Source organism: Galeopterus variegatus, unplaced genomic scaffold (assembly GCF_000696425.1).
Source record: "Galeopterus variegatus unplaced genomic scaffold, G_variegatus-3.0.2 Scaffold1221, whole genome shotgun sequence".
NCBI lineage: Eukaryota > Metazoa > Chordata > Mammalia > Dermoptera > Cynocephalidae > Galeopterus > Galeopterus variegatus.
In genome coordinates, this window is record NW_007727332.1 from 94,116 (window position 1) to 111,330 (window position 17,215).

The window sequence follows — 17,215 nt, forward strand, 5'->3', positions numbered from 1 at the left end:
CCGGTACGGGCGCGACACTGAGGGTTGCGATCCCGTTACCGGTCAGTAAAAAAAAAAAAAGGACAAAATAAAAAGGAAAAAAAAAAAAAAAGCGTCTTAGCATTAATAAAAAAATTTCAACATAACTCTGGCAGAGATATTAAGGAAACAGGACCATTCATTTAATGCTTACTACAATGTAAATAGGTTCTTTGTTTTTAGCTGTCAGTTTGACAATGCATAAAAGAGTCATAAAAATATTTAAAATAATCTTGGACCCAATAATCCCATCACCTCTGGAAATTTATCCTTTGTTTCCTTACGAAAGTCCTATTTACAAAATTGTTTTTATTTAGAAGAGTTAAAAAATAATGGAAACATGACTAGTTAGCTCAGTTGGTTAGAGCCCAGCCTTATAACCCCAAGGTATTGACCATCCACAAAAGATAAAATAAAATAATGGAAACAATCTAAATGTCTGCCATTAAAGGAATGGTTAGGTAAGTAAATGAATAATATGTTAACCTGATGCAGCTATTAAAAAGATCAATTAGATCCAAGAAAATGTAAATGAATAGTTCCAGAGGAAAAAAGTTTTAAATGTTATATACGTTATGGTTAAAAACTACAGAAATGTTTGCATATGTAGAGAGAAAGGGATAAAGTTCATAAAGGACAAACAGGAATGTGACTGCCTGTGTTTAGATGAATGATGAGTATAACTCGAAGTATACCCGATTTAAGAAATAATTTTGAATAAAAATTTTATATAAGTAAACAAAAGACAGATTTATCACCACTGAGGATGTTTGAAATGATATGTTCCAGGTTCTAAAGAAAATGCATAAAAGGGAGACTAATAAGGGAGAAACAAATCTAACATTAATGGTAAGTTCTTGTACCTATTTTAATATTAATAACAGTACATGGTGGTTACAAACTAAAAATTTTTATTCCTGACTATTGAAGGAAAATTTTTGTAATTTTAATTTCTATAAAGTCTCTTATGCCATACCTTTTCAACTGAAGTTTCTAAATGTGAATTCTTGCTCTCTGCATCTGTTGTGTCTTGTGAAAGAACTGATTTCTTCCCAACTGCCCTTGTTAAATTGGGTTTAGGTCTTTGGAGTCGCCTTCTCAAGATCAGTTTTACATTTTCTGTTTGATCAGTTTCCCTAAAAAATTAACATTATTTAAATTGCATCCAACATGCAGTCATGTCCAAATGAAATTCTAATAAATTCTAAACTCTTTCAGAACCAGAAAGAACTCTTTTAAAAAAGTTTATTCACAATAATAACAGCAAAGAAAACTGAAAAGAGACTAACTTATTCTATCAGAGTATTATATTAAACTTATTATATATAATTGATATAACATATATATATATATATAATTATATATAACTGGCATAACATATATAATAACATATAACTAATTGACATACTTACATCAATTATAACTTATTCTATCAGAATATTCTATCAGTTAAAAATATATTGTTCACCATCAATAGCTAAAATAGTGTGGAACTAATATATAAGCAAATAGATAAATGTAACAAAATAGAAAATCAGGAAAATGACTCCAAAACACACATAATTTTAGCATACGATAAAGGTAGCAGCTCAAAACAGTGAGGGTAAAATGGAATACAAAATAAAAAAATTTTTTTTTCCTTTTTTGTCTTTTTTCGTGACCGGCAACGGATCGCAACCCTCAGTGTCGCGCCCGTACCGGACCAGGACCGGCAACGGGATCGCAACCCTTGGCACTGCTCCCGCACCTCGCTCAGCCAGTGAGCGGCCGGTCTGTATGTGGGATCCGAACCCTCGGCGGGAGCGCCACCACGTTCCCAAGCGGCGCACTGTAGCAGTGCGCCACCGGGCCGGCCCAAAATAAAATATTTTTAAAGTAAATATTAAATAAAATTAAATAAATGGTGATGGGAAAACTGGATAACTCTAAGGAAACAAATAAAATTAGCTATATTCCAAGTAGACCAAAGATTTAAATAAAACCATAGAGAAAACATGCTTAAGTTATTTTATAAGCTTGAGGTAGGACAAACCTTTCTAAAATACAATAAAAAGCCATAAAAGAAAAAAAATTGAGAAATTTGAAAACATAAAAATCAAAACTTTTACAGAGCCAAAACATCAAAAGCTAAATCAGAAGCCAAACTGTAAATCAGGAAACTCATACCGCAAATTCGGAAACTCATACCACAAATTAGGAAACTCATACCGCAAGGCTAACCAACATAAAGAGCTCCCAGAAAACAGTAACATCAATAACTAAAAACTGGTCAAAGGATATGGACAACTCACAAAAAGTAAAATAAAATAAAAAATAAAAATGGGTTTTAAATATGAAGAGATACTCAATTTCACTCTAATAAGTACAAAGTAGGGGCTGGCCGGTAAGTTCAGTTGGTTATAGTGCAGTATTATAACACCAATGTCAAGGGTTCAGGTCACCACACTGCCAGCGGCCAAAAAAAAAAAAAGTACAAATTAAAACTAGACTGCAAGAGAGAAAGACAGTGAGCACACAAATGTGACAACATATTAAGAAACAGAAAATCTAAGAGGAATTATTTACAGATGCTCATTGTTCTATTTTTTCAACTTTTCTTTGGGACAAAAATTTTTAAATAAAAAACTGAGAGAAAAAAATAAAAGAATCACATACCCCTACCCAGCAAAAAGAGGGGTGGGGTCCCTACTTGGACAGCATTTTTTTAATTATTAAGACTAGCAAAAATCCAAAAGTTTGATAACATCGTTTGTTGGTTAAGGGGACAAGTACTCTCTTACATTGTTGATGGGACTGTGTAAACCACACTTCCTATGGAGAGCATTTTGGTAGTATCTACCAAAATCATAAATGTATGAATGTGTGTGGGTACATACATACATACACACGCACACACATCCCCTTTGAGCAAGCAATTCCATTTTTAGGAACTTATTCAAAAAATGTACTGCATATAGGCAAAAGAATGGAGATACAAGATTGTAAGCATTGTTTATAAAAACAACCTATACAGCCATCAATAGGGCGCAGATAATACAAACTATGATGCACCCATACAACAGAACACTATTAAGCTATAAAAAGAAAAAGAAAGGTCTTTACGTAAAAATGTGAAGACAGAAGAAAAATTGCAAAATACTATGTACGGTATGCTACCATTAGAGGATTTTTTTAAAAATCAAAAAATATAAATTTGTATAAGCTTGAATGTACCTTTTTTAAAATCTCTAAAAAACTATAATAAATAACACTGGTTACCTGTTAGAGTGAAAAGGGACAGGGTGGGAGACTTCACACCTTTTACACTTTTTGATGTTTGAACTATATGAATGTATTGCTTTTTCTAAAGACTAATTTAAATTTTAATTTAAACGGCCGAGCCCGTGGTGCACTCGGGAGAGTGCAGTGCTGGGAGCGCAGCTTCGCCGCGGGTTCGGATCCTATATAGGGATGACCAGTGCGCTCACAGCACTCACTGGCTGAGCGCGGTGCAGCCAGTCTCAAAAAGGACAAAAAATTTTTTAATTTAAAAAAAGTTTGGTTCACCATGTGACTGTGCTTTACTGAAAAATAAGAATTCATAAACTGAACAGCATTTAAACCCATATGAGGTGAGAAGTTGTGAGAATTAAAAAAAAGAAGGCTGAAATCCTGAGGTATCTCTTCAAAGGGAGATTCCTATGGTACTTTTGTTCCAAATGAAGATATTAATTTAGCCAGTACTGCATACTGAAAGATATGCTCACCTTCTTAAAGTCATCAGTATCAAAATCTACTACTTTAACACTAGGCATGAAAAATAACTCAAAACAAGTATAAGTGAAACCTCATAGCAAATATTTAGGCTTTCAAATTTTTTTAAAATTTCATAAGTTACCACCTTGCTAAAACTCGTATCACTATTATACATCAGATATGAAAGAGAATCTTTCTGTAATGAAATATCAAGTGAAAAACCTTGATATCACAGTCTTAATAGACCACAGTATAACTACATATTAAATGGTCTTCATATTAACGATCTCTGCTAGTCCCTAAATAAAGCAACATTATTATCATAATATTGGAAATAAATAAATTCTGCCATGTAAAATACTCACGGTGATTTATTCTTTAGGTCAATATTTCCTTCTTCTGTACAACTCCTCTCAGCATTATTCACCTCACACAATGCTCTAATTCCAACTTCTGATGAAGGAGAATCTGAAGTGCTTGATTCTGAAGACTCAGTTGCTACTGACCTGGTATCTTGATTACTAAGGAAATGAAAATATATCACGAGGACAAGAATTCCTAGTAATCATATTTTTATACTAATTATTTAAAATATTTTTAAAATATACAAAACCAACACTTTGGAAGATGACCCTTCATATTATGGAATGATAAAAACCATTATGTTGGCTTTTCTATGATCCTTTCGGCATCATGTCATAAAGAACTGTACCTTCAAAGAAAGTAGCAGCCACAAATTAACAGGCTTGGGAAAGTTTTTAAGAAGTCCCAAAATGAAAAAGCGTTAATTAAATGGGGTTCACAAATCAAACGTATATGTAAAATCATAGTAATACTTACAAATTAGCTTTTATTAAAATTTTACATAGTCAGTCCTTGTACTGCATGGTACTGTGTTAACCAAAAGTTGTGTAAAGAGAGGACACAGTTCCGATAATCACAAGTTGCAGTTAACACTGTACTGTGCAAAGCAAGGACTACTGCATTATGAAATATTTCAACCAACAAAAATATAAGTGAGGGCCATGTACTAACTAGCACTGTTTCAATACATATTCACATTTAGCCATACTTTTTTTTCTCCATTGGGTATTTATCTTTTCCTGACTTATCAGTAAGACTTCTCTCTATATTTTTATTGGCTAGATGTTACACATAAAACCTCAGAATATTGCCTTTCATTTTCTCTATGGAGCCTTTGTTAACAAAAGTATTTAATTTTACTGCAAATTTATCAATCTTATCTTTTAAAGTCTGTGCTTTTTATGTCTTAAGAAATCCTTCACATCACAGAGATAATTTCCAACATTTCTTCCAAAAATTTAAAAAATCTGTTCTATACATGTAGTCTTTAACGCATCAGGAAGTTAGTGGATAGGGTAACATAGGAATCTAAAATTATCTTTTTCATATCTCAGCACCATCTAATGAATAGTTACTTTAATCTTTGCCCCCTGATTTCTAAAGCTATCTGCCATATAACAGATTCTTAAATGCCTCTTCCTAGACTCTACATTCAGTTCCGCTAAGTCATTTTGTCTAATTCTGTAGCAGTACCACACTGCTTTAATTACTCTAGCTTTAGAAAAATTCTTAATACATTCCCTCTTCAGTTGTTTTTCAAAATCATCTTGACCATTCATGACCTTTTGCTCTTGCGTACATGACAATTTTAAAATCAACTAGCTGTTTTCCAAAACCAATTGGGATCTTAACAGTCATTACAGGATTGTTGCCCCACTACATTAGAAAAAGTCATGCAGGGCCAGCCCGGTGGCGCACTCGGTAGAGTGCGGCGCTTGGGAGCGCGGCAGCACTCCCATGGAGGGTTTGGATCCCATATAGAGACCGGTCCGCTCACTGGTTGAGCACGGTGCGGGCGCGACACCGAGGGTTGTGATCCCGTTGCCGGTCACGGTACGGGCGCGACACTGAGGGTTGCGATCCCGTTACCGGTCACGGAAAAAAGACAAAAAGGAAAAAAAAAAAAAAAAAAAGAAAAAGTCATGCATAACGTTTTATGTGTAGTTTAGAAAATTAGTTGTATCCTTGAAGTCATACTTTAGGTATCTTTCAACTGACAACAAACAACTGCAAGAAACAGTGAGTGTATATGATTCCACTTATACAACATATCAAGAGTAGGCAGATTCACAAAGATAGAAAGTAGATTAGAAGTTACCAGGAGTTGAGGGGAGGAGAGAATGAGGAATTACTGCATAATGGGTATGGAGTTTCTGTCTGGGGTGATGAAAAAGTTTCATTACAGATGAAAAAGTTTCATCAGAAATGAAATGAAACTTTTTCATCAGAAATGGCAGCGATGGTTGCACAACAACATAAATGTAATTAATGCCTAAGAATTATATGCATTAAGCACACATGGCTAATATATCAAACTTTATGTTATATATATTTTACCACAATCAAAAAATAAAAAGATAAGGCTAAGAATTTCCCAAACAGAAGCTCAGAGAACCTCAAGCAGGATAAATTTAAAACTATAGGGCCGGCCCGGTGGCGCACTGGATAGTGTGCCGCTTGGGAGGTGCGGCGGCGCTCCCGCCCGAGGGTTCGGATCCCACATACAGACCGGTTCCCGCTCACTGGCTGAGTGAGGCGTGGGAGCAACACCGAGGGTTGCAGTCCCGTTGCCGGTCCCGGTCCGGTGCGGGGGCGACACTGAGGGTTGCGATCCGTTGCCGGACACGGAAAAAGACAAAAAAAAAAAAAAAACTATAACGGCTGGCTGGTTAGCTCACTTGGTTAGAGCATGGTATTATAACACCAAGGTAAAGGGTTCAGATCTCCATACCGGCCAGCCACAAAAATAAACCAAAAAAACACCCACAACCAGACCAGGGACAACCAGTGAGCTGCTGCAGGAAGTGCTCCATGCTCCTAAGCTGGGGTGGTAGGGGGCCAAGGGCCTCAGCCACGCCCCCTCAACACCCACAACCAGCTTAGCAACAACCACCAAACCACTACTGGAAGCCCCCTGTCTCCCCTGTAGAAATGAGGGGGGTTCCATGGGCTTCAATCACACACATCCACCTTCTTCTACCTTCTCCCACCCTATTTTCTTCCCCTTTCCTTCTCCCCCCTCCCCTCCAACTGCTCTGCAACATCTCAGAATGTAAAAAAATGATAATAGTAATAAATGAATAAACTTCAAAAAATTAAATAAATAAATAAATAAAACAAAACAAAATCTTGAGGAAAAAGAACAAAACTGGAGACCTCACACTTCCTCACTTCAACTCATATTACAAAGCTACAGAAATCAAAACAGTATGGCACAGGCATAAAGATAGACATATATCAATGGAAGCAAACAGAGAACCCAGAAATGAACCCACATATACACAGTCAAATGATCTTTGAGAAGGGTGCCAAGACTACACAATGGAAAAAGGAAACTCTCTTCAATAAATGACACTAGGAAAATTGGATATCCACAAGCAAACAAATGAACCTTCAGGCTGGCCAGATAGCTCATTTGGTTAGAGCATGGTCTCGTAACACCAAGGTCATGGGTTCAGATCCCCTTACTGGCCAACCACCAAAAACCAAAAATCGAAAAAACAAAAAAAATGAAATTGGACCCTTATCTTATACCATACACAAAAATCAACTCAAAATTGATTGCAGACTTAAATGTAAGACTTGAAGCTATAAAACTCCTATAAGAAATCATAGGGAAAAAGCTTCATAACATTGGTTTTCTCAGTGATTTCTTGTATATGACACCAAAAGCACAGGTAACAAAAGCAAAATTATACAACTGGGACTACATAAAACTAAAATGTTTCTGCACAGCAAAGGAAACAATTGATAAAGGAAAAAGGCAACATATGGGATGGGAGAAAATATTCGCAAAACATATATCTGATAAGGGATTTATATCCAAAATATATGAATAACTCCTATAACTAAATAGCAAAAAAGCAAAAAAACCAAAAAGTAAAAGGCTGACAGTTGTAACACTAAGGTCATGGGTTCGGAACCCCTTGCCAGACAACCACCAAGAAAAAAAAAATAATAATAATAAATAAATAGCAAAAAAGCAAATAAACAAATTAAAGAATTGTCAAAGGATCTGAATAGACCTTTCTCCAAAGAAGATAAACTAATGGCTAACAGGTATATGAAAAGATGCTCGGGCTGGCCCCATGGCGCACTTGGGAGAGTGCGGCACTTGGGTGTGCAGCAGCGCTCCCGCCGTGGGTTCGGATCCTATATAGAGATGGCCGGTGGGTTGCGATCCCCTTACCGGTCACAAAAAAGACAAAAAAAAAAAAAAAAAGAAAAGATGCTCAATATCACTAATCATGAGGGAAATGCAAATCAAAACAACAGTGAGGTATCACTTAAAAGATAAAAAAAAAAAAGGCCGACCCCGTGGCTCACTTGGGGGAGTGCGGTGCTGGGAGCGCCAAGGCCGTGGGTTCGGATCCTATATGGGGATGGCTGGTGCACTCACTGGCTGAGTGCAGTGCAGGCGACACCAAGCCAAGGGTTACAATCCCCTTACCGGTCACAAAAAAAAAAGTATTGGTGGGGATTTGAAAAAATTGAAATCCTGTACACTGCTGGTGGGAATGTAAAATGGTGCACCTGCTATTGAAAATGGCATGGAGGTTCCTCAAAAAAATTAAATATAGAATTACCATACAATCTATCAATTCCACTTCTGGGTATTTATTCAAAAGAATTGAAATGAGGATCTTGAAGAGATATTTGTGCTCCCATGTTTCTTGCAGCATTATTCACAAGAGCCAAGAGATGAAAACAACCTAAATGTCCATCAACTGATACATAGATAAAGAAAATGTGGTATATAAATGCAATGGAATGCTATTCAGCCATAAAAAAGGAAATCTTGTCATGTGCTACAACGTGGATGAACCTTGAGGATATTACACTAAGTGAAATAAGCCAGTCACAGAAAAACAAATACACATGATTCTACTTATATGAGGCATTTAAAGTAGTCAAACTCACAGAAACAGAAAGTAGAATGGTGGCTGCCAGGAGTCAAGGGGAGGAAAAAATGGGGAGTTGCTATTCACTGGTTCAGTCATGCAAGATGAAAAAATTCAAGAGATTTAACTGTACAACACTGTGCTTAGAGTTAACAATATTGTACACTTAAAAATTTGTTAAGAGAGTAGATCTCATGTGTTTTTTACCACAACAAATAATAAATTAAAAAATGTTTAAAGTACACACACAGCAGCACACATCATATTCAAACTGACAAAAACCAAAGAGAAAATCTTTATAGAAAATGATAAACCCATGCAAACACTAACCAAAAGAAAGTTGTAGTTGAAAAGTAAACATCAAAAAAAAAGAGCAATACCAGAAGGCTAGCACACAAGGATAAAAGGGGATTTCACCAAGACAACAATCCTAGATACGTTCACATCTAACAACGGAGCTTCAAAATACATAAAGCAAAAACAAATAGAACCAAAAAGAGAAACAGGCAAAAACCACAATACAGTGGGAGACTTCAACATTCCTCTCTCAGTAATCAATAGAAGATGTAGATAAAGCCATTAAAGTCATAGAAAATACCTTGATGAAAGGATGGAGTCAGTTCTTTTCTCAACTTTTTCACTGGAGGCTAATCCCACAATGTCATCTATGTTCTGTATGCAGGAAAGTTTCTGTTCCTTACTGCTTTCAGTTTCATTTACCTCAGGCTTTAAAGACTGACATTTGTCTATGAATATAAAATGTATGTTATTCTAAAAAACATCTCTTTTTTTAAAGCACAAAGGAATGGACATATAACATTGTTTTTTCCTACAAAACACTACCCCATTCAACATTCAAGTTCCTATTTTCAAGGCATACATTTTATTTTTAAAGCATAGTGAAAATTTAATAAACTTACAACTGTCTGTATTTTGAAGATCAGCCCATTTTTCCTGCATAATTTGTAGCATCTTCCTTTCATTTTGCTTAAGTTTTAAGTGGTTACATTGACTTGTTTTATGTGTCTAGTGAGGACACTAAAAGTGGACGTGGCTATTCGTTTGCTCCTTAGAAGTATAATAATTAATAACATGGTAACAGATACCATTTATTTAGTACTAAGGACCCTCTATCAGATGGCAGGACCCTCTATCAGATGCATTACTTCATTCAATACTCAAAACAATCCTGTAAAAGGTATTAAGATTAACCCCTTCATAGACAAGAACTACCTAAATTTAGAGATCTTAAGTGACTTGTCCAACGACATACTTAGCAAATAAAAGAGCTGGAATTTAAAGCAAGGTCTGTTTGATTTCTAAAATCTGATTTCTGAATCATTAAACTATTCTGCTTTATGTGTAATGTCTCTAATAGTAAGCACAAAAGAGCATAATATTGTATGCCTATATCATACTATGTTAATCACCAGCACTATTTATTAAAATCATATTGGTGAAGCTGACCTACGTAAAATTTAAATTCTATAGAAAAGTTGTTCTGATTTGCTACTACCTTTTCCTTTCTTTACTTGATTATCTGCTTTAAGTAATGTATATATGAAGGGTCTTCAAAAAGTTCATGGAAAGATTTGCATTATCTTTCAGTTCTACTTTTCCATGAGCTTTGTGAAGTGTCTTCATATGAACTCTTAAGGAAAAGGACCAAGACACCCCTAAACTCTTAGTGCCAATATGTTTACATTCTCAGAGTAAAAAAGAAAAATGGGAGAAATACGTATTCCACTAGCTTTTTCATACAAGTTAAACAACCCATTGTGAGTTTATGTAGGTATTCCACAGAGATAGAACATGGAAAACTGTGATTTACTGACATACAAAAGCAACATTTAACCATATATATGTGATTTCTAATCACTGTTAAAGGGAAGTTATCTTAGAAACAAACTTTGAAGAAAAATCTCCCTGCTTTACTTTAATGTGGTTTTTAAAAAAAATTTTTTTCCCACAGTAAACTTGTTTCTTTTAACTCAAAATAAAAGGATTTAACGCAGTACTGTGAGCACAGAACACATTAATAAGGAAGATTATTTGCTACTATCTAGAAGGAAAGTTTTTAGGTTATATAACATATTAATGTACATGTCTTCTCAAGTAATACACATGCTATTAAAATATGTAATAAACTTACTCTTGTGTTTTTCTCCTTTAGAACGGCCTGACTGAACAGTGGCATTTCCTAAAAGATTTTTTACTTCCTGTTCATTAACTTCATCTTGATTCTTCCTTCTCATTTTCTTCTGGTTTAGGTCTTCTTCTAATGCAACCTGGTCTGAATCCTGTCCCAATAAAGTCAAAGACTCTTCTTCTTCAACTGTCTGAGCATCCTTCTGAGATCTTTCTGTGTCTGATATTGTAGTACTAATAGACTCAACTGGATCATCATTAACTCCCTCACTGGTGACTTTTTTCACTGAAAACAAAAGAAATGATTATAAATATACTAACAACCTAAAGAAAAATTCTTAAAGGTGGAGAAAATAAACACTCAAGGATGTCCTCTGTAACATTATTTGCATGAGCAAAAAAATGAAGACAACCTAAAATGTCCAACAGGGAATAACTAAATAAATTATAACACATTCATGCTATAAAAATCCATGCAGCCAATAACAACAATGAGGCAGGTTTATACGTAGCAATGTGAAAGATTTCAAAACATATTACATTGCATAAAAAAATCAAGTGGCAGAACAATATATATATGATATCATTTTCATTAAATGAAAACAATTACATACACTCTAAAACACACACATACCTATACATGCATAGAAAAGGGTTTTGCAATAGTTTTCCCTGGGAAATCTGAAGAATTTTATTTGAGGGATAGGTAGGAGAGAGTTCAAGAATTTTATCCTCTGTATCACTTCTTTTTCAATGAAAAACCTTTTTAACAAATATTTTTAAATAATTTCTCCTTACTAAGAAGAAATTAAGAAGTACCCTTCTTATTAAGTCATGTTAATAGTCAGCTGTATCAAAAGATGAAAACATTAATTAAATAAAAAACCAAAAAAATAGAGACCACCATGGAAACAGCAACTGCTATGATTTGAATGTTTGTCGTCCCCCGCCCAAACCTCATTTGAAATTTAATTACCATTTTAACAGTATTAAGAGGTGGGATTTTTAAGAGGTGATTAGGCCATGAGGGCCCTCATGGTAGAATTAATGCCATTATGAAATGACAAGTTTGACAAGCTCTGGCTCTCTCACTTTGCTCTTCTGCCATGCTATGACACAGCCAGAGGACCTCATCAGATAATGGTGCCATCACCAAAACTTGGGACTTCCCAGCCTCCAGAACTGTGAGAAATAAATTTCTGTTCTCTATAAATTACCTAGTCTCAGGTATTCTATTATAGCAGCACTAAACAAACTAAGTCAGCACCCAAACCAAAAGCAAGGTTAACTTTAAAACCATGGTTGATCAGACATCTTCTCTAAAAATATCCAATCTTAAAAGATAAGAAAATTTCATGTCATTTACTTTTCTTTATAATAAAGTCAAAATAAGGTTTTAAAATTGAGAAAACAACACTTGATTTATTCTATCAAAATAATCAGAAAATTTTAAATCTTATAATATATCTGAAAAGTTCTTACATTAAATAAGATACAGTGAGCTTCAAATGCTATTTATTACCTGTATCATAATCATAAAAGGAATTAATATATCTATTTTAATCTCCTAGGGCTATGTATAGGAAGTAAAAAAATTTAACAAAAGAATGAAATAACTTTGCAGTTATCAATACTACTTTTTAAAAGACACAGGCCCCATACTACAGAAAAAGAAATTCTAGACTGGCTTTGTGCAGAAAAGCATTAATACAGCTCTCCTTTGAAAGGTCTGCTTGTAAAGCTAGCCCTAGGACTGTGTCTGAGAACTTGGTTTGGGGGAGGGTTCCCACCACCCTAACTGATAAGAGCAGCTCACCAGCAGCTCACTGTGCCTAAATTGTCTGTATAAACAGCATGGTTTATGCTGAACTGCTTTCCTTCTGGGAGTCTAGAATTTTGGTATGTACTAATCATTTGTGAGTCCTTCTAGAGAATAGTCAAACCTGGTGGTGGTTTTGGGGACCCCCAACAAAGGCTCTCGCAGTCCTAGGATTTAGTGCTGCCTTTGCCACTACCAACCAAAATGAGACCTTAGGAAAAAGTGACCTAGAATCTCTGGGGCTGTTTCTTGCTGACTGAAAACGAATGCAAAAGGGTCTGCAATATAAACTAGCTAACGTATAAAGTTCCCTGTAGTTCCAAGATTCTTTAAATTATGTGATTAAAGCTGAACATTGCCCTCACAGACCAGAGGTCAAATAGTTAAGAAAATATAATCCTAAAATTAGAAACATCTAATAAAAACAATTTTCTACCTGGTATAAGTCAACATTAACCTTCAGAAATAAGTTGTGCTCTAACAATACAATTTAGTCACAACCCCAAAATATTAAGAGGTCCATTTTTACAAATATTAGAATTTTATACCAGATTTGTTTTACAGAGGAAAATGATAACAAATAACCAAACACCAAACATGACACTCCCAAATTCTGACGCTCTTTGATTAGCTACAACTATGCTCTAGATGCCAGAAAGATTTCAAATAGCTCACCCACACCAATTAAAACATTTAAAAGGAAGCTACTATTTTCGCCCAAATAACAACTGGTAGATTGAAGAAAAATCAGTTCCCTCAAATTGGATGCCTTGATGATCTCAACTACCTGAGCCACACATTAACCCTCAAAGACCTGAGGGATAAAAGTGCAAGTCTATTACTACTTAGTAAAATAGCACACTTCCTTTTAAAATCATTACCTTTCACATTTTTCCGTGGTTTGGAGGATTTCTTTTCGTTTAAATTGTGATTTTTAGTGGATTTTTGTTTTCTCTTCTCTTCTTCAGCAAGAACTTTCTGAAGCAAATGAGCAAAAAAATCGAAGTCAAAAGGGCGCTTTTCCTCTGTTTAAAAAAAAAAGGAAAAAATCTTTCAAGTTTTTATTTTTTTAAAGTATCATAACATCAAAAGCAAATGGGTTTGTTTATCAGCACAAGAATGGATAAACAAGTACACAATAGAACACTACTCAGCAATAAAAGGAACAAACTTAAGAATTTTTTAAAAAGTAACAAACTACGGATACAAACAATAATATGGGATGAGTGAAAGAAACCAGGTACAAAAGAGTACATACTGTATGATTGCATGAATAAGACATTCTAGAACAAGCTAAACTAATCTATGATGATTCAAATAAAAATAGTGGTTGCCTTAGGCCAGAAGGACAGCATTTGACTGACTGGGAAGGAAAAGTAGGGATCTTCTGAAGTGGTGAAAATGTTCCATGTACCGTATGGGATGGTGGTTACACAGTTATACTCTTTGTCAAAACTCAAACGACACTTTGAACTGTGTGTAAATATAAACTCATTTCTTAAAATGGCAAAAATGACTAAGATGTCCTCAAAATGCCTATGCACCACCACATGCCCTCTCTTTATCACACCATTCCACTATTTATTCTTCCAAGTATCAGCAAACTGAGAAATAAATGAACGCTGATCAGGAACACTCCCAAATACCCATCAACAGTACTATATCAGAAAGAGCAATCAGTAAGCAAACCAATAATGAATCCACAACAGGAGTCAAATCCTTGTGTAAGCTTTACATCTAAACTTATGGTGAATGTAGAGAAAACGGTGCTGTATATACATAAGCCCAAGATTGGTTTGATTATAAAGACTCAGAAAAAGACATACATACTAAAATAAAAACAGTCTCAGGAAACCAAACCCAAATCTGGGATCCCTGAAGGCCCTGTTTCACTGTGGACCCAGCCTTAATCTATTCTGACTCTCCACAACAATGATTCTGAAAAACACAGTTAGCACTCAAAGAATCCATAAAGGATCTCCACATGGTTCTCAGAGGAATTCAAAATATAAGTTCCCAAAAAAAACCATGTGAGTTTTAATTTTTTTAAATTTTTGACTATAACCCACCAAAATAATTGAACTTTTTGTTTTGTTTTTCTGGGGGGTTTTTTTGGTGGCTAGCCAGTACAAGGGATCAAACCCTGGACCTTAGTGTTATCAGCAGCATTAAATTTTTGACTATAACCCACCAAAATAATTGAACTTTTTGTTTTGTTTTTCTGGGGGGTTTTTTTTGGTGGCTAGCCAGTACAAGGGATCAAACCCTGGACCTTAGTGTTATCAGCAGCATGCTGTAACCAATATAAGCAGCCACCCTGAGTTTTACAGGTAGCTATTATAGTATTTTTTTTAAAAGGCTCCACACTCCGAACAGACTATTTATAGATTTATGGATTATTTTCTGATTATAATGTGTTAAACTTATAATGAAAGTTTTCGGGACTATTTCTCTAAAATGGAGAGTGTTGGGCCGGCCTGGTGGCGCATTCGGTAGAGTGCGGCGCTTGGGTGCCTGGCAGCGCTCCCGCCGAGGGTTCGGATCCCATATAGAGACCGGTCAGCTCACTGGTTGAGCGTGGTATGGTCGCGACACCGAGGGTTGCGATCCCGTTACCAGTCACGAAAAAAGACAAAAAGGAAAAATAAAATAAAATAAAATAAAATAAAATGGAGAGTGTTGAGGACCACAATATTACATTTCTGGAATAGCCATTACTGGAAGTGGTTTCTCTGAGGAGAAAATAAAATATTTAGGTGTAGGATACACTCATCTACCTTAGAGTATTTTCAAACAATAAACGTACATGCTATACAATTTAAGTTCTTTCTATACTTGGATTTTTTTCTAAAATTAGCAGTATGGCTAATTTTAACTAATTTTTTTTTTCCTTTTTGTCTTTTTTCGTGTCCGGCAACGGATCGCAACCCTCAGTGTAGTTAGAAGCTGAAAGATGTCAATCATTCCTTCAAATCAGATCTAAATACAAACATTACCTCTTCAGACAGAACTTTCCAGATGACCCAATCTAAACATTTACCTTTGTAAGTCCCTCTTTTTTCTTATTTTTAGAAATTAATGACTATTTGAAATTATCGTGTTTATCAACTGTATCCGTTCCCTCATCCAATTAGACTTAAGGCTCTAAAACAGGATTCTATCTACCCTGTTCACCATTATGGCCTCAATACCTAGAACAGTGACAAGCATGCAGCAGGTGGTCAGTACTGTTGACTGAATGAATGATTAACTACTGGAAGGAACCATCTATGGTACACTATCTTACAGAAACAATTAACCCCTTGAATATAGTTCCTTCAGAATAAAGAACACGTAGAAGTGGAATCATCAGTCTCTCTGTAAGCTCCTAGATTTAGAACTCTGCTTACCTGCTTCTGGATATTTTAGATTATCCCTTGCATATAGATTTGTAGCTGTCAGACCCATACTGCTAAATAGAAAAATTTTCCTATGCCAATATGGGGACAAAACAAATCTAAAACACACTAGAGCTAAAGTCAAAAGACTGGTCATTTCTAATGCTCTCCAAGTGGAATGTAAAAGAGGTCTTAATACTTACGGAATGCTTTGTCTATTCTCCATCCATTTGTTTTCTCTTCACGTTTAAATTTATTCTGTTAACAACAACAACAAAAAACCTATAGTAATTTTCTATCATTAGAGAAGATTTTTTTTTAATAAAACAGTAAACATTAAAATGAAACTCTTATGAATAACATAACTATTCTCACCTATTGGCAAAAACATATTTAGATCAGTCAGCTTTTTAAAAATAAAGATAAAAGATTTATACCAAGCTTCCTGATCCTCCTTATTATCAATAGCATGAATCAACAATGAAAGCTGGATTTACAGAGGACAGAAATAAATTCAGCTAGCACGGAAACAGATCAAACATATAATCAATTAAGCTGACTGGTACAGGCCGAGTATCCTTTACCTGAAATGCTTGGGAACAGTAGTGTTTCAGATTTCTTCAGATTTTAGAATATTTGCAGATACTTAACCAGCTCAGCATCCATCATCTGAGAATCCGAAATCTGAAATGCTCCACTGAACACTTCTTTTGAGCATTATGATGATGCTCAAAAGAAGTATTTTTAAGGTTTTGCATTTTGGAGCATTTTGGATTTTGGAATAAAAGAGGCTCAATTTATATTAACTTTTTTTTTAATTGAAACATAATTGATGTATTAACTTTTTAAAAACTAAAATGTTCAGGGCCGGCCCGGTGGCGCACTGGATAGTGCGCCGCTTGGGAAGCGCGGCGGCGCTCCCGCCCGAGGGTTCGGATCCCACATACAGACCGGTTCCCGCTCACTGGCTGAGCGAGGCGCGGGAGCAACGCCGAGGCTTGCGATCCCGTTGCCGGTCCCCGGTCCGGTACGGGGGCAACACTGAGGGTTGTGATCCGTTGCCGGACACGGAAAAAGACAAAAAAAAAGACAAAAAAAAAAAAAAAGAGATAATAAAAAAAAAAAAAAAAAAA

The 17,215-nt window shown here is 35.4% G+C and overlaps 1 protein-coding gene across 2 annotated transcripts in view; it reads right to left on the reverse strand.

Annotated features, from left to right (window-relative positions):
• Positions 1-17,215, reverse strand: part of BDP1 (B double prime 1, subunit of RNA polymerase III transcription initiation factor IIIB) — a 94,486-nt gene that overhangs the window by 52,779 nt on the left and 24,492 nt on the right. For both annotated transcript variants that reach the window (XM_008575631.1, XM_008575630.1), the window contains exons 8-13: positions 16,286-16,340; positions 13,587-13,730; positions 10,891-11,172; positions 9,337-9,484; positions 4,119-4,274; positions 995-1,154 (exon numbers count right to left, since the gene is read on the reverse strand). In XM_008575631.1, the coding sequence (XP_008573853.1) occupies positions 995-1,154; positions 4,119-4,274; positions 9,337-9,484; positions 10,891-11,172; positions 13,587-13,730; positions 16,286-16,340 (945 nt within the window). The remainder of the gene's footprint in view (positions 1-994; positions 1,155-4,118; positions 4,275-9,336; positions 9,485-10,890; positions 11,173-13,586; positions 13,731-16,285; positions 16,341-17,215) is intronic.